At 41.3% G+C, this 17,499-nt stretch overlaps 1 protein-coding gene across 3 annotated transcripts in view; it reads right to left on the bottom strand.

The window, feature by feature from the left end:
* The window catches only part of elf1 (E74-like ETS transcription factor 1), a 40,331-nt gene that overhangs the window by 8,075 nt on the left and 14,757 nt on the right, over nt 1-17,499 (bottom strand). For 2 of the 3 annotated variants that reach the window (XM_044363120.1, XM_044363119.1), the window contains exons 2-3: nt 3,333-3,680; nt 2,775-2,831 (exon numbers count right to left, since the gene is read on the bottom strand). In XM_044363120.1, the coding sequence (XP_044219055.1) occupies nt 2,775-2,831; nt 3,333-3,404 (129 nt within the window). In that variant the 5' untranslated portion in view covers nt 3,405-3,680. The remainder of the gene's footprint in view (nt 1-2,774; nt 2,832-3,332; nt 3,681-17,499) is intronic. The other variant, XM_044363121.1, reaches the window with a different exon arrangement.

Below are 17,499 nucleotides of genomic sequence, written 5' to 3'. Positions count from 1 at the left end.
GTGACAGCTGTCCATTTGTTTACTTCAAAGCATATGAAAAAACACCACTTCGACATAATAGAAGATAGAAGATGTGAATAAGAACTTGGCATCAATTAAACTCAATCATCAGGTAACAGTCACTACAAAGTTCTTATACTCCAGAAAGGCTGCTGGACTAAGTTCAACTCTTTACCTGATGAAAGTCTAAGGACCAAAAAGTCATTAATAAAGTGGGTACAAGTGATCAACAGTGTGATTGATTGACTTTATTGTCCAGCTCGGTGGAAATTTGTCTTTGACTTCTCCCAAATCACAGCAAAATACCATTACCATTAAAAACATGCAAAATGTGCAGGATTTATTGGTTTTTATACCATAATCATGACATTTGTTTTACGTTAATAGGTCATTTAAGGTATTTTGATTCAGATGAAAACAACTAACCACCAGGAGATGGCAGCAGACTACACTTCAAGAATGTAGTGAAATTATTTCTATTACCATCATGTGTATGTAAATAAAGAAATATGCCTTAGGGAGTGTGGGGTGTTTAAGGAATGGTTTCTAGATTTATTATTTGTTCAAACCAAAACTGCATGTATGCATACCCGATGCATTTCCTAAATACCATGATGTAACTTACAGTGCTGCCAATCTGCACTAACAGGAGAATTTGCGTTGTCTACTAAACTACGGGCAACTGAGATGTATCATAAAACTCTCACATTCAAAACACTCAACAGTTAATAAAAAGAAAATGTTAACTGGTGGCCTGTTGCTATTCCTTAAATATGTGTGTGTGTGTGTGTTATGCAGTAATTCATTTAAATTCTAGCCAAACAATGTAGATCAATTCAGACCACATTCTTACAGTCATGACCTGATTAAAAGGAGGAAAAGGATGGGGAAAAGGTGCAGTAAGAGGAGCATGAATAAAGGCTTATCTGTCTCTTTGCACAAGTGTCCATTGTTGGTTTGGACCTCTGGGGCATACCAGGTGTCTGGGCCTTGAGCCGTGGGGGTGGGAGAAGGGGGCAATGAAGTCCATGGCTACAAGCCTATTTCAGCTACACTTTAACCAGGAAACTAACAGACCGGCTCATTATTTGAACACAGATGGTTAGGCCTCCTACACAGCACCAGCAGTAATTACCCGAGGATTGTTTTTAAGTTCAAGTATTGTATGTTTAGTATATACTGTAGGTGTCTGTGAGTCTAGAGCAAGATGGCTCCGCGAGACGCCTATCATAGCTTTGAAGATCAACAACAAACAGCCTGTGTCATCTCAGCAGCAAAACCATGAGGCCACATGGGGCTAATAAGAACCCTGAGTTCTGCTTTGACTACAGACACTATCAATGTCTCACTGACATACTCAGAATGTTTCCCATTAAACGGAGTCTTGGGTAGACATACTATCAGATAGCAAGACAGTGAGGCTAACAAATCTCCTCATCTGGACTTACTGATGCTTGCTGTCCTTGAGATACAGTCAAGTGTGTGTGTGTGTATGTGTGTGTGTGTGCAGACGAAGACATTTTGACTACTGGTCTGCTAAGCTCCTGAAACAGCAGCACCTCCCACCCCCCTCCCTGTCAAACGCAGAAAGTCTGAATCCCACACAGTTTGCTGACAGAGCATGAGACGTCTGAAGCTGCTGTCTCCGTCGCTGTTTTGATATTAACTGGGTTCTGTTTTTACTGGGAACACCTTCAAACTAGTCTTGTACTGTCATGTAAACCGAGGGTTGATTTGACAGTTTGAGAAACACATTGCAGTGCACAGGATGATAACTATGGAGGAGATAAACTGTTATTGTTGAGAGTGTAAAGCTGTGAAAAGGTTAGGCTCTCGGGAGAATAGGCACCCTCCATGTAACGCAAATAATATTGAACATCATAAAGGTTTTAACTGCTCCTTCCTCTTTGCTGACTTGAATAGTGTTTCTAGTGGGGAAACAGGAGCGATAAGAATCAGACTGATTTGCATTTCTGAGTTCCCCATTCTGCCTTTGAAAGCAACAGCATCTGTGCAAGCTGTCCCCCCCCTCCCACACCAAACTCTCTTCTGCTTTACCTGCTCAGTCTCAATTGTGTCCAACTGCCTTTACACTTTCAACAACCTAATATTCACAATATTTGAGTGTAGCAGCCAGTAGCGTGACGGAAACTAGATACTATCATATTTAAAAAAGGTTGTTTACCTAGAAGCCAAATGCTTTTATTTCTAATAGCTTGTAAATGTAACAACTTGTTATTTCTTTTAAAATTAAGGGAAGACATGTTTATGGCTACCCCATTGATGGATCAGAACAGACCTGATTGTGTAGAAAATCACAAAATATCATTCGGCATTACATGATACACCTTAGGGGGCACCTTATTGATTTAAAAACCAATATAGCAAGGCTAATCATTACAGAACCCACTCTACCTCCTACAGCCTTATTGTGCCCAAAGTAAATCTTTACAACAGTCAGCAGAAACAAAATGGCCACTGCAGTAGTAGGTTACAGTGTTGTTCCTTTTGGGGGGGTATTTCCAGGACTTAGTAAATAGGGGCATAGTGCTTGCATAACAGGCTGAATGGGTGCAGCAAAGAACAAAACTGTAGCGCTGGAACAATGCAAGACCTTTTAGTGGAATTATCCAGTCTCTTTCCAAGCAACCTTGTAACTGGTCTGTCAGGTTAGGCCTGAACCCGTGCTATTCAGGGATCCAGTGACAACTTGTCACTCTAGATACACACATACAGATACCGGTACACATTAACACACATACGTCCACACTTACAATCAAGCCTGCTCCACAGGATTCAGACACAGGTGTGGGGATGAGATAACTGCACACCTGACCGGGCAATGAAAAAACACATAGGCACAGGTTCACATCGTATCACACAGTAACCTTTGTGCCATAAACACATTCATGGCTAAGCCCCACCTTTTCCCTCCCACGCACCCTAACCTCACTGCAGGTTTTTCAATCTTTCCATTTCTTTGCTCCCAGCAGCCCACACTCCTCTCCCTAGATCACCTCTCTGGCTCCATCCTACCCTCCGCCTGCCTGCTTCTCCGACATGTTGTCAGAGTTAAAGATCACCGGCTGGCAGTGACCATGCTGTTTACACAGGTTTTGTTTGCCCTGCCATGAAAAGTCTTAACATTTATCAAATTTATCACATAGAGCTACAGTACATCTGGTTGAAAAAGATGAATGGTCAAACACTCCCACTGGGACTCCCACTAAAAATATAGACTAGGACTCCAGTTCTGCATGATAACAACAAAACAACAGAAAGTTTGATTTTAAAAGAAGCTTCAAATGTGGTGTCCCCAGTGTGATACGTACCTGGTTGATTTCGTCCATCCCGTTGCTGGCAAATTCAAACACCAGTTCACTAGGCTGTACTGCAGTCGTCATGGCGGTGGAGTTCAGAGGGCAGGGAGCAGCCTAAAATATCCCAGCGACGACTCTGGCTCCTTCTCTGCACAGACGGAGCCACCGACAGGCTGAAGCTCAGTTTCACCTTGCAAAATGGCCTTCCTGACGTTCCTCCCCGTTCTCTATCCGGGCAGTTAGCGCTGAGAGAGAGAGACCACGAGCCAAGTTTCAGAGGATCGCTGTGGCCCAGGTGGAAGCAGCCTCGTCCCTCTCTGACAAGGAGGCTGGGTCCCGCTGTGCCTGGAGCATCCACACCTGGGAGAGAAAGAGAGAGAGAGAGATAGAAGCTAAGGTCAGGAGACATATTAGATCAGTTTAATTTCACTGAGAGACAAGAGGCAGGGAGGTGCAGATATAGCACGGAGAAGAGTCCTTGTGCAAGAGGTTAGCAAGTGTTTTTGAGGCCTAACTGTGATGTGTAAAACTCACCATCCACATAATATCAGAGCCAAACAGTTTCAGGCAGGACAAAGATATCCGCGCTTTGTTTAGTTCTGACGCCTGAGGCGGACAAAGCCACAAGTTTCAGATCTCTGGTTAATTTTTTCCTGCCTTACAAGCCTCTAATAAACTCACAAAGAAAGTCAAGACCAAGCAAAAAAAGTTATCAGCGCTTGCCAAAAAATAGCTTGCACTGCGTTAAATACTCAATGACACTATAATTGTATTCCTGCAGGGATTAAAAAGTTAATTTTTCCTTTTTACTCTAAATGCCTTTACTTAATTTAAATATCACAGTTCTGACACTGGAATATTAAAAGTGTTGGCCTGCATGCCTTCCTCTTCCCATTTCAGGCTTAAAAGTTGAACATATGTTGAAAATAAGCATGGATAATATTAAACTGATCTCCTAAATGAGCACAGCAGCAGTCCAGCGTATAGTCAGGAGGACCTCGTTGCACGGCTCACTCTGATTTAATCCCTGACGCCTCTCATTTCATAACTGTCTCTGTTCCCGGAATGAGACACCCCTCGCCGCACCACCCTAGATCATAAGGCTCAGGGGGCTGATATTATGATCACATGAGGTGCTGGGGCGGGGAGGGTCTGAACGAACCCTCTCTCCAAATGCAAACACACACACAAACACAAGGACAAGAGATCACCCATCTAATGATGCTCTGGAAGCCCCTCTGTGCTCACCCTCGGGCAGTTACTGTGATCACAGGCAGCGGGGGAGGGAAACTGAAGGTTGGGTGCTTGTTAGTGTGTGTGTGTGTGTGTGTGTGTGTGTGTGTGTGTGTGTAGAGGTGTGTCCCAAAAACCTGATACCCAAAGGCAGGTTTCGAAGCTGAAGTACGGGAGGGGCCGATGTTGGGTTGAAGATTAAATGGACAAGGAGACCCCAGGGCCACACAGACCCACCCTCTTCTTTCCCAAAGACCAAAGAGCTGGCAGCAGTAGACAAGTAAGAGATGGCAATGTTTAGTATCCCCCCACCAGACACACACACACACACACACAAACACACACACACACCACCCCTGCTTTTCCCTCAGCTGCAGGGTGGAGCTTATTTGCTTTGAAATGCCTGTGTGGCTGACGAAGTTGCATACCAGGCCCAATTGTATTTTGGAGGGGGGGGGGGAAGCAGGCGATAGAGTCGGACTGAACTCCCGCAACAGGGGCCAAACAAATTTGTGCAATTCAGTTTATCTTTACGCTGAGTGTCCACAGAATAGTAACATGTGGCCGGGGTCTGGGAAGCATCACTTTGGGAGCGCAGATAAAGAAGAGACGGGGGGGAAACAAATCTGAAGGCTAGTGTTTCACTCAAGTCGATCCCTCTTGCTGTCTCCGACGGGCAGCATCCATGCCCACCTCTGCCAGAGCTGGACACCATCTGTCTAGAGCTCTTCAGTGCCCTGGTCTTCTTGGCATGTTCACTGGTGAGTGTGACAAGCCATTATCAGACTCAAGCAGAAAAGAGGGGATATAATGTATGAGGCTCCCAAATGGAGGAAGATATACATATAAATCATGTATTAAAAAAAAAAAACAACACAAAAGGCAAACAATACAAAGACTGCGGGTGGACATGTGTCTGCCTTCTAAATGACTCTCTACTTGCATTCTCACATGGACCACACACACACACACACACACACACATTTACAGCAGATGCCCTCTATGAAGCCAGACCAGGACACTCCATGTGCGATGAAGCAAATGTGCAGCGGTTTGTATGGTATGGGATCACTCTGAAACTGCCCTGCCCTGCGAAAACACATAGCACTAAACCAACAGGCATTTTCTATAACAGGGAATCTTAGTTCTCCTTTTTGACATGCCCAGGTTTCATTAGATTTATGGACATTTATGGAGCTGTTTGCTAGGAGACTTCAGCTTGTGAGTCTGCAGGCAGGGCTGTGTGTAAATGATGAACAAGCCATCAACATTCAGTCATAAACAGGTTATCAGATGACAGGAAACAGACTGTTATCAAATCAGTGAAAATCAAGACAGAAGTCTTTCCTTTATGAGTCTTTTCCCATACCTTCTGTCTGGGTCTCTGATTGACATAAATATGTAAATGTCTTGTTGGCTGTTTGTGCGTATTTTCTATATCCCTCCTGTCAGTGTTTCATTGATCTGAATGGCCCAGTTGGCATGGTGCAAACAGCAGACAGGGATACAAGAGAGCCAGCCATTAGTCAGACACAGCCTGCACATTATCCCTGAGCACATGACAACAGCTGCCTTGTCCCAGCATAGGGGCAGGGTTGTAGCTGCACTTATTACGTCATGAAGAGCAGAGGAGGGATTTTTGCTGGGATGTTAAGTCAATGCATAATAGTCCACAGAGCAAATAGACTGCCTGTGACTCGCTCTGGGTGGGGCCTTCTTTGACAGACTTGAGTACTTTTAATGTGGTTACCAGGCGGGGCATCCTGGTGAACTAGAAATCTGCGGCATGAAATGTGTAACTGTGGCGTCCTGGGTTTGAATCCAACAAAACACATGTGTTGCACGTCATTGTACAGCTCTCTGCTGTTAAAAAATTAATGAAGGCAAAAAATTGTATTAAAATAATTTGAGCTGAAACTGTCAATTAATTAATAGACATGAAAGTAATTGACAGCTAATTTAATGACTTTTAAAGCAGCATTAATTGGGGTTTTTTTTGGCCATATGGGGGAAGTGGAACAAGCTGTAAACACAACATTTTATCACCTTATTAAGTTGTCATGGCTAATGTGTTAGAAGAAAACAGTTGCCAGTTCATTTACACATTCAGCATACACATAGCAGCATTAGCAGTCATTTGTTAACGAGTTTTTGGCCACTCAGCTAATGTAAGCTCAATATTCACCTCACAACTCACTCTTTTTTTGGTCTCCACCAACTCCCGAGAGAAAAAAAATCTGTCTCTTTAGCTGCTAAATGCTCCACTATGTTCAGCAAGTTGCTAACTTTGTCTGTCTGCTGTTTGGCGCTAGGCAGGAAGCATGCAGTGGGTTTTATCAGAGCTGTCTACTCCTGCTGTAAACAAGGTTGAGGATGAGAGCAGTAAGAGTGAACAAAAAACCATAAAGATGCAGGACAGAAAATCAAAACAAAGTGCTGAAATGCGATGTGAAGCTCCATAGAGCTGCGGGGGACAGCAGAGTTGGCTGATAATAAATGTTAATATGGTCAGCTGGTAGTATGGTTCCATCATGGCCCCTGTCATGTGACCATGGTGATGTGATTCCTTCAATCAATCTCCTCTCCTCCAGCGATTATGACTGTCTGTTCTATGGCAGCCTGGTGTGCAGCAGGCTGAGGAGGAGTACGAAGCAAACACTGGCCTACTCCACCCCTACAGCATGGTGACTGCCAGTCGCAATAACAACCAATTAGAGTCAGGATTCATGAACAAATGGAGCATTCCCAGAAGGCCCCACTTCCCCCGCTTTAGTCTCTTCAGCTGAGCTCATTGTTGACCATGAAAGGAGGTAATTTAAGCCAATTGAATGACTATGCAGTGACTCACCCTGCATGTGGTGAGTGCAAACATTGTGAGATGCGAGAAAAGGACCAGAGCAAACTTTACTTATCAGCCATTTTCAGCTCAGGTTACAAAAATGCTGATTTCCTCAGGTGAAATGATTGTTCAGCGGTGCAGTGAGGTGCTTGTGATAGAGCGGTCACAGGACTGAGGGATGGCTGGTGAGGGTGTGAGAGAGCGAGTGGTATTCCTGGTATTTGAAATCTTTTTTTCCCACACAGGTATAGACAGTGTAAATATGAGTGGTGAAAAATGAAATGGATATAAATCAAGAGTCTCTCAACGCTCATTAAACAGCTGCAAAGGTTTCAATGCTGACACAAGCTTTGATTTTGCTATTCCTCATACATCACTCAGAGACGCACTCTACCAACAGAAAGAAACCTTTACCTTTACAGAATCCTATAAATGTTTAATTTTTCTCATTTCAGCTGTGCAGCGAAACCCAGATCTGCAAGATGGCAGTAAATATGTGGTTACCACCGCCATGTTATTGAATGACTGTCAGCACAGACGTGCTGTTTTTGCAGGATCCGCTGGGTTCCTGTAAAGGAAATGACTCAGTGATATGAGGTTCGAGCTCATTCCTGAAACCCTGTGATAGCTCATATGGGCATCAGAGGATCCTGGTCATCATTTCTGGACAGCTGTTCCCTTTTGGGCATCTTTTACACAGCTCTTTTACACAGATGTCATAAAACTATGCTACAGTATGTAACAACAGCGCTTTTGAGGGCCAAGGAAAACTACTCAAATGTTTCTAGATGAAATAAGGGATGACTCAGTAAAAGAAAACACAAAGTAAGTATAGACAGCATACTGTATATTAAAGTTTATCTTGCATTACGAGATACCACAAAAAAGGCAGGCAAAGTGTTGACTGAATTACACACAGCAGAAAGGTCAAAGTGCTGTAGAAGTGTTAGCTAATTCAACAACATAAGAAGGTAGTAATTAAGGAGTTGCATCAACTCCAGTCCAAAAACACATAGAGGTGGATTTCACCACTGCTACACACTATGTCAGCACCATAAACACTGTTCTGTATACAGTATTTTCTGTGCGTTCTACATTTTACTCACCACCCAGCGTTGCACAAGTCAGCATGTCTCACCATGTTTCAAACTCCAACTCAACTTTATTGAGCTGAATAAAGGACTGCTTTCAGTGCAATCCTGAGGCCACGCCATGCGTGTGGTGATAAAATGGCAGCGATGGGCACAGAAGCAGGCATAGACACCGGCTAATAGTATGCAGCTGCAGAACACAAGGCATTAGAAACACAGACAAGAGTATACAGCATCCAAGCCAGCACTCAGTGTCTGTCTTGCACTGGGAGGCATTTGTCTGTGCCATGCCAGGGCCAAATGAAGACTGAAAGAAAAACGTCACTTTGTGCACGGGCTTTTAGAAGGAGAATGGAATTTAATCTCATCTCTGCGAACCTTGTACTTTTCCACTCTCAAGGCTCAAGGCTCTAGTGGAAGGCTCCATGCCTTTCTATGACAACAGTTGTTTGTGCTAAATAACAATATATTAAGTATAACTTTTGCCATTTTGTGGAGGATGATACATTAGCTTTAGAAAGGATAAAATGCTCTGTAGAACAGGAATCAAAGTTAAGTCAGTAATGTCTCCAGAGGAAAAAGTTCAGAAACATCCCCAGACACCAGATTCCAGTTCTCTTTTGGTCAAGTTTTCATTAAAACATGTAAAAAGTGTGTTTCTTTTTAGCTGTTCTCTGTCCTATATGTGTATATATATATATATATATATATATATATAGATATATATATATATCTTCTAACATGCCCTTTATCACAGCACAGCATACTGGACTTACTTGTTGGGGCATACAAGAGAAATTCTGATAGCCAGAAATAACAGTGACATATTTTAGAACATACTAGAAAAAAAAACGCCCACAGACTGACCTGTGAATTTTGCACTCACAGGAACAGCATCACTGAGCAGTGGGTTTCTGCTGCTTCCTGTCTGTTAAACCACACAGAACAAAATTTCTTCTTCTGTGTAAGAGCGGAAAGTTCTCAACTCCCCCTCCTTCCTTCTTGAACAACATGCCATTGCTCTTGTAGATATAACTCTTGTGATACAGGTAGCATTTTCTACATGAATAAAATAGCTACTAGAAGTATCTCCCCAAATGATGTAAAACAGAAAAGTCATCGCTTTCGGATTGGACTGTTAAATAATGAGTAAGTCAGATGATTTGACACAGACCTGCACCATGTTTTAGTTGATAAATTCATTGGAAAATATGTTCAGCACTCAAAAGTCAAAATCCCCCATATTTCGAGTACCCACCACAGAGATATTGTTTTGCAAATATCCATAAATACTTCATAAATATCTTACAACAGCAGGCTGATAATGCGTTTCTAGAATATGACCTGCAAACGAGACACCATTAGATATTCTCTCACCTTCTGACATTTTCGTACTACAAGCTACACTCAAGCTGTTTAATGACAATGATGGTGAATTTAAAAGGATCACGGAAGGGCTCTCAAAGCCACACCTGCTATTTGCAGACATTTCTTCCCGCACAATTCTGACACAAGGCATGCAAACACAGACGGCATTACTAACCATCCAGCCCCTTCACGCACATACACACACACACACACACACAGACACATAAACCCCTAGTGTGGCCCCATGAGGCCGTTTAAGTGAAATTCTCAGCAAAAAAACTACAAAGTTCCTGTCACACAGTGTTCATCATTATAGGTCAGAACGAAAGACAAGTACATCCGTATATAAATGTGCTGTATGTGCAACCAGAGCACCCCACAACTTCAACTTTTCATGAGCCACTCAGAATAACTGCCCTAAAGCACATACAATGTCGAAAATTCCTTCTGCTGAATTAACATCTGTTTCTAGTTGATATGAACAAATGATAAGCTTGGAAATGTACACTTACAATCTCTATAAATCCCCCAAAACTAAACAATAGTAATTCAAATCCGTCTTGACTGTATTATTGCTGTCTTACCAGATGCTTAATGAATCCGAGACTAGGTTTTGCCACTGAGAGGCATGTTTTAACTAAACAGATGCAGCCCATTTGTCAAAACTACCCACCGCGGCCTATTTCTATTATGTGGCAACAGGCCACATGTCACAAATAGGAAGAACCATTTAAGTTGTGAAAACAGGACAGGAAATTGCAGCAAAGTTTTAGAAAAGACATCTGCAGCCTCAAACATCACAGTTTGACATGCTCTGTGTGCTGCTTTAATGTCCACAAGGCAATAAGTTTTCACTAAAGCATCTGGTCAGTGAGATGTGGAGTAAGATTGGTGTAGCAAAGTGTAGCCGTAGTTGAGTATTTTCATATATTACCACTCAAGGCAAGATGATTTAAAAACAGCAATGTGGTTGAAATGAATTAGAAGACTGATCTTCCAGCTAATATAATCTGCTGCTAGTTATCATTTTAACAAGCAGAAGCAACAGAGCATCGGCTTAAAATGAGAAGCTTGCTACCTGGATGTTTCCAACATTACTCTTTGCCAAAAAAATAGTAGGGATACTGATGATTCAACACCTGATTCATTAGCAGCAGAGCTTAGCAATCCCTGTTATTTCACAAACTGGGAATCCGAAAACTTGAGCCTATCCACTGCAGGATGTAATGTTCAGACTGTGTTTTTTACACATTAGGCACAGGCCTAATGTGCAAAAAACGATTACACTTTCTCTGAAAATCTCATAATAAGTTTCTATTCTTCTAAGTTTCAATTAGAATGTGCAAATGAACGTTTCAAGATACACAACTCTTATCAAACACGCTATTTATTGAGTTTGCGGGTTTGTCTGCTCTGCATATCAGTATTTTTATGCAGGCTGCAGTCAGAACTGGTATGTGAAATACATGTGGAGAAGACATGTACAAATTTTGAGCATCTGTTGTTTCTTATAGATCTAATTTGTAGATTCGGACACATTAGAACCTGCTTTTGAATGATAACAATCAACAACAATATCTTGCCACTGTTCTGGCAGCTTCTTGTCATGGGCACCGAGTGTTGCCTGGAAAGTAAGAAGCCAGTTTGACCCACTTCACTTTCAATAACTCTTCCTATCCACAGAATGTGGCTCAAGAGGAAAAAAACTGGTAAAATACACCATTTTGTTAAATTCCTATGGCTACCAGTTATTAGTAGTATTGATCCCTACATTCTTTCTTGTGTTTCTGCTCAGCCATTTTCATTTTCTCAATTCCAAACTCACAATTTATTTCAAGTAAAAAAAAAACAAACAAACACAAAAGGTAAGTATAAAAAACATTCAAGTCTGTGCGTGTGTGTCAGGTGCCTCACACTGCCCTGCTGATTCTTTTCTTGCAGACATATTTGAAATGCTTCATCCAGACTCTGCTGTTTTGGCTGCTGTGTGGGAGCAATTTAATGCATGACTAGACTGGAAAAGCTAAATTCTCTTCCTTTTATACAGTATACAAGCCTCCCACACAAGCAATCTTCCATTAGACATCAGACATGTAGAGGGAGATGGTGTATAGAATCACAAACTGTGAAAGAAGATAGAAAAAAACTGTACATAAAGTCTCCTAAAATATATAAACCAGAGCTGTATTCAGGTCCTGAAGTGATTTTAATGAATGCTACTGTGCTGCATACTGTACCTGCCTCTGACATAGCTTATTCACACACCCATCTGATGTGTTTACATTCATACCAATACCAACATGTCACAGCACAGGTATACTGGCAGCAGCAGGAGAAGATATTATACCCACAAAAACATCAGCAACATACTATCAGCCAACCTCAAATAAAAACAGGGTGAAGGATGACATTCCTGATTCTCTCTTAAACGATACACCGCCTGTTCTACCATTGATATCAGCCATCAGATTATGCAACATCCCACAACAGCTAATTTTCTCGCAGGGAAGAAATTCCATTTGGAGTTTATATACTGTATGAGCGTTGCCAAAATACTTTCCAAGCCAGCCTTGCAATGCAGGAGGCAGGGCTGCGTGTTCAGATGGAGCGCAGAAATCTCAGGGCTCCGAGTCTGAGTCGAGGCTGGGAACAGGGGACCCGGCTGTTGCAGAGGAGGCTGCATACCAAACAGGTCTGGACACACGCAGGCTGATGTGTCCACCCATAGTCAGGCATGCAGCAATATGTTACAGACAACACACCTTGAGAGGGAATGGATTCAAGCAGAGATGAAACAATTTCATATTTCTCTTTGGGGTCAAGCTCTCTCTCTTGAAGGAATAGTTCAACATTTTGGGAAGTACACGTTTTTGTGAGAGTTAGAAATCTCTGTTAAATATGACGGTGGAGCAAGAAGACAGTCAACTGCAAGCACCCCATAAAACTGTAATTTATAATCGTTACACTTTGGTTTTTGTACAGATTAAACAAACAGTTTTACAAGGTTGATTTAGTTACCTTTGGACATAGCCAAGATAGTTTTTTTTCCCTCTGTTTCCAGTCTTTGTGCTAAGCTAAGTTCACCTTCTCCTGGCTGTGGCATCATATTTACCACACAGGCATGAGAAGTATCTGTCTTCTCATCTAACTCTTGACAAGATGTCCCAAATGTCAAACTTTTCCTTTAAATGCACCATCAAGCATTGTTTCCTGAAATAAAAGCAACAATAACACACAGAAATGTTTGCGGTACGTCACTCTAGAGTGCATTTATCATAATGTTCCCTCTGTTGGAGAGGTTAAAACACTACGCCACATGCTTATTTGGAGCTCAAGCAAAGCTGTTTTTTTAAGATTTCGGCAGATCAAGCTTCAGTTTAACAGCTAATAACGACTAAATCAGCTTTTCCCATCTGATCCCCAGTAAAGCCTCATAGATAGGACCACTCACACTGAGACAGCTTAGCCCCTTCAAGAGAGCTTATCTGATTTCACACAATTGGATACTGGGTCAGTGTGGTATTAGGTATCAGCGGCCAATGTTTCTATCTAATCTTGAAGCCAGTAAATGTGTATGCCACATTCCTAGGTGTCGGGGGAAAAAAAGTGCCGAGCCATTACATTTCAGGAGCATACTTTAAACAATGACGAGGGGGAAAAAAACTATTAGTCTATGTGACCGAGTTAACACGCCTAAACTACAACTCATGAAGTTATGACAAATGTTTGGATTGCATGCTTGAGGTATTACAACACTGCAGTCACTTGATGTTGACATGTTTTCTGTATGTTGAAAAAAGAAACTGTGGGAACTGTATTACACCACTCATAATATAAAAAGTTTAAGACTACCTTACTTTAATTTAGTTAATTTATTTCAGACGCCTCAAACAATCAATTAAATGTTCATTATGTGTATTTGGAGAAGTGTTTGAGGCCTGTGCGGGAAGTAGAAGGACAGTCTGCACAGCCTGGTCAATATTTGAAAAGGCTTTATGAAATACACTCATTTATGACAGTCAGGCAATGAGGAAGGTGTAGCATGGGTACAGCAGATGAGGACAATAAACTACCTGGTTAAAGAGACAGGCTTGCTCAATCTGGTTATATAACAAAATATTGACATGGTGTTATTGTTTAACCATATTAGGGATCTGTAATAATGAAATGTGGGTAGTAGGAGAAGATCAGTACATTAGTTTATTAAAATGGATTTACAGCTACTGCTTGCTCGGGATCATGCGTACATTAATGAAAGGCTTGTGTACATGTTAACCTTTGCTTTCAACACTACTTTGAATAAAGAGGCCTGACAATCACTCTCCCGAGGGGCTGGGGTTATGTTGTTCTGACGAGAATCACAATGCAAAAACGCAAAGGTAAACAAGGAGTGGCTGTTGCTTAGGAACAAGCAGAGGGAGAGGGCTTGTAAAGGAGGCTCTGTGGTACAAGAAGGAGAGAGCAGGTGGGCCTCATTCAGCTCTGCAAAAGGCCCGGTGTGTTTGTATGCTGAAGACCAAACCCGACAAGCACACAAACTGCTTCTGCGTGTATAGTGAACTGCTGTTGCTGGGTGGGATCAAACAACTGAGTTGTAAGAGCACGTTTTTGTACAAGCAAGAGCATTGTAACTCAAGGAGAAATTAGAAGATAATTTTATTTTACCAACTCCACTTCTACTATTCCTACTACTATTGCACAGTTAGAGAGGTATTATAAGGACACCAACAGGCCCAGAAACATGAGCTCAGACACCTTTAACTGTTACTTTAATAGTAACTTTCAGTTTTCATGTGAAAAGAGCAGCAATAATAACCAGCACTCCTGACAGTTATCAAAGCATTTGGGGAAATTTTGGCCTCTCTTAGAGTCAGATGAGCAGATCAAAACCACTCTCATCTGTCCACTCAAAAAGAAGCTGCAACCAGCAGCCAGTTAACTTAGATTTGCATAAACAGAAAGAAACCCGCTAGCTTGGCTCTGTCCCCTAAAACTCACAAATTAATACATTATATTTTGTTTATTTAATCTTTACCAGCAAAGAAACACAACATATTTCCCAAATAGCGAACCATTTCTTTTAAAGGTTCAGTGTGTAGGATTTAGTGGCATCTAGCAGTGAAGATGCAAATTGCAACCAACTGAATAAGTTGTGTTAAAAACAGTTAGTGTTGGATTTGTTTTTTTGATGTTCATTTGTCAAACTTGTGGTTTAACCCCTTGTTCTTCACACATCATGTCCACCACAACAGCCACATGCCATGACAAATTTTCACAAAAAGGCTCCTACACCTACGTGCTTGTGAATGTGGCTCTTTGAGACCTTTCATTTCTGGTCATCAAACATCTCACGAACACAGGGGAGAAAATGATGACAGGAAAAAAAAGTGACATTTGAATAATAAGAAAGCAAAGCATCAAGGGAGAAAGAGGCAAGGTTTCAAGACGAAAAGGAATAAATAAAGAAATAAATAAACTCAACTCTGGCCTACATAACTAAGACCTTTCCACTGAGACAGGAGTTCAGCAGATCAGTTAAGTCTCAGTGGTGGAGTCATTATGGGCATGGCCAGTTTTCCATATGACAGCCTGCTGCTGAGGCTTCCAGACACAGACACCATTGCAGCTGGGTGTCTGGGACCAAAGCCTCCGAAAACCATGTGGTAAATCAATTTCCCTCAGTGCCTGGGTCAGAATGCCTCTTTGTACCAGGAGGTGATACTGCATTAAAGCCGACATGATGTTTAAATTAACACAAGGGAGTGTGAGGGAGTTGGCAATAGACACCAGATAAAACATAAAAGATAAAACATAACCGTTTTATGTTTACATGCATCTCAAAGTTGGAAGCCCATTTTTGAGCCATGTTACATTATGCAGGGTGGAACCAATATAACTGGAAAGAAAAAAACACTGTGGATGTCTTTTCAGGCTATTACATTATACAGTGCTGTGCTAACAGTTTCTAGCTGTCAGCTAGCTGGTAGGAAAGACATACATGCTTCTATTTCTGTATTTATAAATACAATTACAAATGTCCAAACTTCAAACACAGTCAGAGCTCAACAGAAGCCTGTAATGGATTTTTTTATGAGGTTCTACATGCTGCTTTCATCTCGTGCAAAATAAACTTGCACCCAAAGTTCCCTTCATCCTCATGAGCTCAGTGTGAAACTTACGTGGCAGATAAACTTCATCAAGATAAATGATTTATCAGCATTTCCACAATGAGTAGTTCACTAGAGAAAATCACTCAGTGTATTCTAGAGTTGCAACTGATCATTAGTGTCATAACTGATTAATCTGTTGGGTATTTTTCCAATTATTTGATTAACTGTTGGGTCTATAAAGTGTTTAAATACTCATCACATTTTCCCCCAAGCCCAAAATTACATCTTCAAACTGGTAGTTTTGTCTGAGGAACAGATCAAAACACAAAGATATTCAGTTTAGACTAATATAAAACAGAAAAAAGGTAACAACTTGTCACATTTGAGAAGTTGCACCCAGAGAATGTTTGGCAATTTTGCTTGAAAAAACTCTTTTTTTTTGCTGACTACTTTTCTGTTGATGGACACACAATTATTCAGTCTATGTATAGTTTATAGCTTAATATCACTGCTTTATGCTATTAAAAGGCAAGTTGTTTCCAAAATTACAATCTCAACAATATTAGCTTTTGTAGCTGGCTATCTAGTTCTAGTATTTGCTGAATTCAAGTATCACCTAAATGTTATCCACTAAAAAGTTAAGTAAATATTTATTCATAAATGTATATAAATCCAGCTTGGTTCATCTGGCTAATAAGGCTCTGTTAAATCTCTAAGTTGACCTGTTTACAGCCATGTTAAGAGGAGACTCTTGTTTTTTTGCTAACACAGGATCTGTGCCCTGACCGGCATGGTACGTTGCATAACCAGGAGTGTTATCAAAAGGTGTGACCTGATATTCCACATATCATCTCTCTCTCTGCTGCACTCTCTTTCGTTCTTTCTCTCTCATGACGCACTTGTCTTTCACCCATTTCAGCCTAGTGGGCGTTATGAGTCGTCTACTTCTGGGGCCTTCTGAGACAAATAACAGGTGATGAATAGGGCTATTAGCGTCCACATGCTTCATAGTTTCTGGTGTATTTAAAGCTGTTAATGTGATAAATTAACAGTGAAAATTTCAAAATGTGTCTTTATCAAAAGATGTGATATGTGAAACTTACGTACCATAAGGTGCACTCATTGTCTTGTCACTTCACTTCACAAATTACTGTATAATCTCTGAGAGATCTAAGACAACAATTAGATGTTTTGGAACAAGTAGCTTTTTTCAATCACTGAGAGAGCTGGCATTACGTCACATCCTTTTCAGTTCTCAGGAAGTCTGAAGAGCATCATCACTGCTTCTCGACACAAATCAAGATAAATGTCATTTTTCTGGACTGAAATGAAATCCGTCCGGTAAGAGAAAGCAGAGTCTGGGCTCTGTGTTCAGATGTGATGATCACATCTCTGGTTCGACATGTACTTCAGAACAATGGGCTACCAGTCCCAGCATGCTCTGAGTATGAGATGGTTGCAACATTGGTTGCTCAATAGATTTTTTAAACTTTATTTAACAAGGGAGGTTTCCATACAATACCTGCAATACATTAACA

Source organism: Thunnus albacares, chromosome 10 (genome assembly GCF_914725855.1).
Source record: "Thunnus albacares chromosome 10, fThuAlb1.1, whole genome shotgun sequence".
Taxonomy (NCBI): Eukaryota; Metazoa; Chordata; class Actinopteri; order Scombriformes; family Scombridae; genus Thunnus; species Thunnus albacares.
The sequence above is the reverse complement of the archived record's forward strand: the minus strand, read 5'-3'. Positions and strand labels throughout refer to the sequence as shown.